The sequence below is a fragment of the Mustela nigripes genome, chromosome 4 (assembly GCF_022355385.1).
Source record: "Mustela nigripes isolate SB6536 chromosome 4, MUSNIG.SB6536, whole genome shotgun sequence".
Taxonomy (NCBI): domain Eukaryota; kingdom Metazoa; phylum Chordata; class Mammalia; order Carnivora; family Mustelidae; genus Mustela; species Mustela nigripes.
In genome coordinates this window covers 72,163,359-72,169,892 of record NC_081560.1, presented here as the reverse complement: position 1 = coordinate 72,169,892, position 6,534 = coordinate 72,163,359, and the positions used below count along the sequence as shown (strand labels likewise).

Genomic DNA, 6,534 nt, shown 5'->3' with positions numbered 1-6,534 from the left:
GGGTTCTCTAGATTTTCTGAGTATTTAATACTCTCCCTTTGCTTCTGTTTCTGACTTGATTTAACAGGAGAAAAAGACTACAAGAAAGATAATAGTAGCGGACGGCGCATCTGGTTTTACTTTTTCCATTCCGTCAAAGTTTGTGTTTGTGTTTTGTTGTTGTCCTTCATTTGACAGCAATTCTGTGAACTTCTTGGGGAAATGGCGCATCCAAAGCCCGCCAAGCCCAGGCTAGAGCTCTAGGACGTATCAGAGTCATATTTTAAACAAAACCTTGACAGACATAAACTCAAAGGAAGCCGTGCGCTCCTTAAGTCAAAAGCATCTGTTCTGATCGCTGCGCTCGGTTTGCTGTTGGTAACCAGCGTTAAGAGCAGTATTTTAAAACAAGAAAATGGATAGAAGAAAAGAAAAGCTAAGTTCCGGGCTTCGCCGACTCCTATTCATTATCTCCAACAGCATATGGGACCATTCTCCTACTAGTCCTCGCCCTTTCTTCGGCAAAAGGAAAAGCAACCAAGCCTGTCCCGCTTCATAGCAAACCCACTCTTTGTGCCCGAGCGGTGCCTCTGCCACCACTACTACTTCCTCCTGCTCCCGCCCCCACCTCCTCCCGCCCGCCGCCGGCTTTCGCTAAGGGAGGCAGGCAGCGGGCGCCCTTTGCGCCGGGAAGCCAGTGCCGCGATTGGGCGACGGTCCCTGAGCCTCCAGTTCCGCGTCGGTTTCAAGGCTCCTCCCTCCTGGTGAAAGACAGACTGCGGGGCGCCTGGAAACCGGTCCGAGGGCGCGCGCAAGAGAGGAGAGCGAGCGAGTTGAGGGATTGACACAAATGGTCAGGCGGCGGCGGCGGAGAAGGAGGCGGAGGCGCAGGGGGGAGTCGAGGCCACTGGGCTGCGGAGAGTTGCGCGCTCTACCGGGCCGCGGCCACTAGCGCTGCGCGGCCAGCCGGGAACAAGCGAGCCGAGGGCCAGGAAGGCGGGACGCGACCCCGGCGCGCCGGAGCCACCCGGGCTCTCCCGGCCGCCCACGCTTCATGAATCGCAAGTTTCCGCGGCGGCGGCGGCTGCGGGACGCGGAGCGGGAACCGGGGGAGCGGGCTGAGCGCGGCTCAGACTCGACGGAGGGCACCGGCACGGAAGATATCTCTCTGGCCGCAGGGGGAACCTCTGCCGGCTGCGCCACTGCCAGCCCCAGCCGGGCGGCGCCAAGAAAGGAGCCGAGAAAGTATGGCTGAAGAGGAGGCGCCTAAGAAGTCCCGGGCCGCCCGCGGCCGCGCGAGCTGGGAACTTTATGCCGGGGCATTCCCGGCTGGACGGGTGGCGGAGGGGAGCGGCTGCCGCCGCCGTCCCCCAGCTGACTCTGGACGCTTGGCGCGCCGGCTCTTGCTTCTGCTTTGGCTGCTGGAGGCTCCGCTGCTACTGGGGGTCCGGGGGCAGGCGGTGGGCCAAGGGCCCGGGCCGGGGCAGCAGCCCCCGCCGCCGCCGCCTCAGCAGCAGCAGAGCGGGCAACAGTACAACGGCGAGAGGGGCATCTCCATCCCGGACCACGGCTACTGCCAGCCCATCTCCATCCCGCTGTGCACGGACATTGCGTACAACCAGACCATCATGCCCAACCTTTTGGGCCACACGAACCAAGAGGATGCGGGCCTCGAGGTACACCAGTTCTACCCCTTGGTGAAGGTGCAGTGCTCGGCGGAACTCAAATTCTTTCTGTGCTCCATGTACGCGCCCGTGTGCACGGTGCTGGAGCAGGCTCTGCCGCCCTGCCGCTCCCTATGTGAGCGCGCGCGCCAGGGCTGCGAGGCGCTCATGAACAAGTTCGGCTTCCAGTGGCCGGACACGCTCAAGTGTGAGAAGTTCCCGGTGCACGGCGCGGGCGAGCTGTGCGTGGGCCAGAACACGTCGGACAAGGGCACCCCGACGCCCTCGTTGCTGCCGGAGTTTTGGACCAGCAACCCTCAGCACGGCAGCGGGGGGCACCGTGGCGGCGGCTTTCCGGGGGGCGCCGGCGCGTCGGAGCGAGGCAAGTTTTCGTGCCCGCGCGCCCTCAAGGTGCCCTCCTACCTCAACTACCACTTCCTGGGGGAGAAAGACTGCGGAGCGCCCTGTGAACCGACCAAGGTGTACGGGCTCATGTACTTTGGGCCCGAGGAGCTGCGCTTCTCGCGCACCTGGATCGGCATCTGGTCAGTGCTTTGCTGCGCCTCCACGCTCTTCACGGTACTTACGTATCTGGTGGACATGCGGCGCTTCAGCTATCCGGAGCGGCCCATCATCTTCTTGTCTGGCTGCTACACGGCAGTGGCCGTGGCCTACATCGCCGGCTTCCTGCTGGAGGACCGAGTGGTGTGTAACGACAAGTTCTCCGAGGATGGGGCGCGCACAGTGGCGCAGGGCACCAAGAAGGAGGGCTGCACCATCCTCTTCATGATGCTCTACTTCTTTAGCATGGCCAGCTCCATCTGGTGGGTGATTCTGTCGCTCACCTGGTTCCTGGCAGCGGGGATGAAGTGGGGTCACGAAGCCATTGAGGCTAACTCTCAGTATTTTCACCTGGCCGCCTGGGCCGTGCCGGCCATCAAGACCATCACCATCCTGGCGCTGGGCCAGGTGGATGGCGACGTGCTGAGCGGAGTGTGCTTCGTGGGGCTCAACAATGTGGACGCGCTGCGCGGCTTCGTGCTGGCGCCGCTCTTCGTGTACTTGTTCATCGGTACGTCTTTCCTGCTGGCCGGCTTCGTGTCCCTCTTCCGCATTCGTACCATCATGAAGCACGACGGCACCAAGACCGAGAAGCTGGAGAAGCTCATGGTGCGCATCGGCGTTTTCAGCGTGCTTTACACGGTGCCAGCCACTATCGTCATCGCCTGCTACTTCTACGAGCAGGCCTTCCGGGACCAGTGGGAGCGCAGCTGGGTGGCCCAGAGTTGCAAGAGCTATGCCATCCCCTGCCCCCACCTCCAGGGGGGTGGAGGCGCCCCGCCGCACCCGCCCATGAGCCCAGACTTCACAGTCTTCATGATCAAGTACCTTATGACGCTGATCGTGGGCATCACGTCAGGCTTCTGGATCTGGTCCGGCAAGACCCTCAACTCCTGGAGGAAGTTCTATACCAGGCTCACCAACAGCAAACAGGGAGAAACCACCGTCTGAGACCCGGGGACTCAGCCCATTCCCAGTCGTCGTCGGCTTCGTCCTAGCCACCCCTGTAAAGCTGGCCCCGTGGAAACCTTGCCAAACCTGGCTACTTGAGGCTTCCTCACTAGCCATTCACTTTTCGCAGGCTCCTTTTAACTACCCAGCTCCTGCAAAAGCTTCCGTCCCTGGGGGCAAACGGACTGGAGGGCCCAACTACAGCAGGGGGGACGGACAGACCTCTCTCGTTCTCACACTCTGGTACCAGGACTGTACGCTTTTATGATTGTAAATAGCCTGTGTAAGATTTTTGTAAGTATATTTGTATTTAAATGACCGATCACGCGTTTTTCTTTTTCTTTCTCCCCCTCCCTTTTTGGTTTTGTTTAAATTTTAATTAATTAGGGCTGTTTAACCTTTTGAAGCTTTTCTTCTTTCCCTTTTCCAAGTACTGCAGAGGTAAAACAGGAGCTCGAGGTGCTCCCGCTGTTCTGGCGCGCCCCTCCCTGCAGCGGTCGGGTGCGTCTGGGGCTGAGCGGCCCAGGTTACTTTCCGCCTCCTCTTTCTGCTCCCCTCTTTCCCTTCGGTGTTTGGCGTCAGGGCTCTTTAGATAGAGAACTCCAGGGGGGTAGGCCTTTGCCCATCCCAGGTGTGCTCTTGTTGGGGGAGGGGGCAGATTGTGAAGGCCTTGTTCCTTTGACTATCCGAAACTGAATTTTTCCACTGTGGAGAACCTTCCCCCTAGCTTTGAGGGAGGTCCACTAGATTCGGGCTATGGCATTCCCAGCCTCCCTTCCCACTGGCCTACAAACGCCGAGGCACTCTCTTCTTCCACCTAAGTTGCTTAGAGGGTGAGTGGGATGACCAGTGCCAAACTTTTTCAAGTCTTAATTTTTGGTGGATGAGCTCATTTCATTCTCTAGTGTCTAAAACCTGGTATGGGTTTGGCCGGCATCACGGAAAGATGTGGTTGCTGAGATTTGGGAAGAGGCACAAAGCTTTGTGTGAGTTGGGAGAGACTGAAAATGGGGGTTATAAAATGTTAATTTTAATTGCATACTGATGCCTGGCAAACTGCCTCTAGGACTGAGACAGCCCGCATTTAGATTTTACCTTTCTGTAAAATGGAAACATGAGGGCACCTGGAAAGCTTTGTTAAGGAGTTGATCTCTGCTTTCCTTAACTGGACAGCAGGATGTAAGTTGAATAGGAAAACTTGAAGGAGATATCAGTGTAATGGGCTTCCTCCAAATGAAGTGCTCCTTTCTTATTTTTAATCAAATAATAATTAGACATAGATCAGAAACTTTAAAATGTAAACGTTGTACACTTTCAACATATTATGATGATTATTCAGCTACACATTCTGAGGGAAGAACAATCCACATTAAAAATAAGCTTGTAAAATTTGGGGAGGTAAAGGAGGTGAAATAATTGATGGGGTTAGCTCCTGAAATAAACAAAATATGGGCATGCACATGGTAAAGGGAAAGTGTGTGCAGTTCTCCTGCATTGAATCCTGTGTGCTCCTTTTTGGATTTACAGAAATGTGTCAAATGTAAGTCTTTCAAAGCCATTTAAAAATATTCACTTTAGTTCTCTGTGAAAAAGAGGAGGAAGACCGTCCTCTTGATTGTATTGTTTTAAATTTTAAGAGTTTATCAAAATGCCAGTACTTAGGACCTAAATTTATCTATGTCTTTCATACCCTAAAATGACAATGGTCTTTGGATTTGGTATGCATTTATTCTGTTCACTATCACAAAATCATCTATATTTATAGAGGAATAGAAGTTTATATATATAAAATACCATATTTTTAATTTCACAAATAAAAAAATCAAAGTTTTGTACAAAATTATATGGTTTTTGTGCCTGAAAATAATAGAGCTGGAACTGTCTGAACTATCTTTGCATTTTATAGTGTCTCATAGCCAGTCCCAAAGTATAAAAATTCAGGAATTCAATGAAATAGTCTATTCTTAAACATTCAGACCAGCCCTTAAAGAAGTGTCCTACTTGCAGTGTTGCGACAGACATTGCCCAGTTCCTAGACAGCATCTGCTTTCATGACAGTAACAATATAAAATAGAAGCTTCCAAATTATTTCTTTACTTAAAGAGGATAATTAAAAAGAGAACTCTAATTTTAATATTAAAGCTTTTTGTTTTTCCTTTCAAGGGGTAAATTTACATGACTTTTTATAATATGGAGGTTTATTTAAATCATCAGGCACCACCTTGGTCATGATTTTTTAGGGGTACTGTCTTTTTCATAATCTTGGGTATTCCAAAACCTTGAATAGGTAATCAATAAATGGTTAACTGACTGTGTGTTTATAAGCATTTTAAACAGTAGTCAGGTATATATGGTTGTTTTTGTTGTTTGCTTTGGAAGACCCCATTTTTATATTGTTCAAGGATCCTTTTCCAGAGAAATTATTTAGTTGGTCTACTCTTAGAATTTATACATATATAGATATGTATATGACATGTATATATATACATATATAAACACATATATATAAGTATACACAGACAATTTTTATAAAATAGAGGTGCAAAGTTTACTTATATATTTTACAATATGGAAATAAGGTTATAAGAAATGGAAAATGCCTGACGGAAAACCTCAAATACCTTTGGAAAACAAGTCTCTTATTCCTTTACAGACTAAAAATATTTATATTAAATTTTCCCATGAAAATATTTTGTGGTAAAATGACAAGGAACTAAAATGAAGACCACTGATACAATTGAGTTAGTTTTGTGGTATTAATGCAGTTGTCTTTTAAGTAATTATCACTATTTATTTTAAGGCAAATGAAAAAATTAAATCTAATTGAAAGCACATTTAATTTTAAGTAGCAAGTTGTAATTTTATAGTCTTTTTCCTTTGTTTCATTAATCTACTATAGTAGATATGAGAAGGTTTTATTGTGTAGACGTTTTAAAAAAACAATTCTTAGGCCAAATTAAAAGATGTCTCCTCTCTAGGTATTTCAATCAGATGATTTCTGAGGAAAAAAATTTAAGATTATTAGTCTCAATCCAAGAAATAAATATAAGGCATTCTTGTTGTGTGTGTCCTTATAATAATGTAACTATAAATTTGATGCTGGATTTAAATAGCCTTAAGAGTCATTTTTAAGTCACCATCAGGCTTTGTTTTTAGGAAAAAACTTATTTAAAATTGTGTAGCCTATGGAAAGCCAATGTATTCTTTTGTTTCTTTCGGTACTGGTGGCAAACAAGTCTTTCTTGGAAAACTGTAAAGGTACCTGGAATATAGTCCCATTAGCATGCTGTTTCCATGACAAACCGTATTTTCAGATGGTTTGGTTTGCCTGTTTTTTTTTTTTTTTAAACTAGCTATCAGTTGGAGTCCATTTTCCCCC

General features: G+C 49.0%; 1 protein-coding gene across 1 annotated transcript; it reads left to right on the top strand.

Annotated features, from left to right (window-relative positions):
• Positions 1-733: 733 nt before the first annotated feature.
• On the top strand, positions 734-6,265 carry FZD1 (frizzled class receptor 1). Its single transcript, XM_059396883.1, has one exon. It carries the CDS (start codon positions 1,227-1,229, stop codon positions 3,153-3,155), a length of 1,929 nt encoding a protein of 642 aa, XP_059252866.1. The 5' UTR covers positions 734-1,226; the 3' UTR covers positions 3,156-6,265.
• The last annotated feature ends 269 nt before the right edge of the window (positions 6,266-6,534 follow it).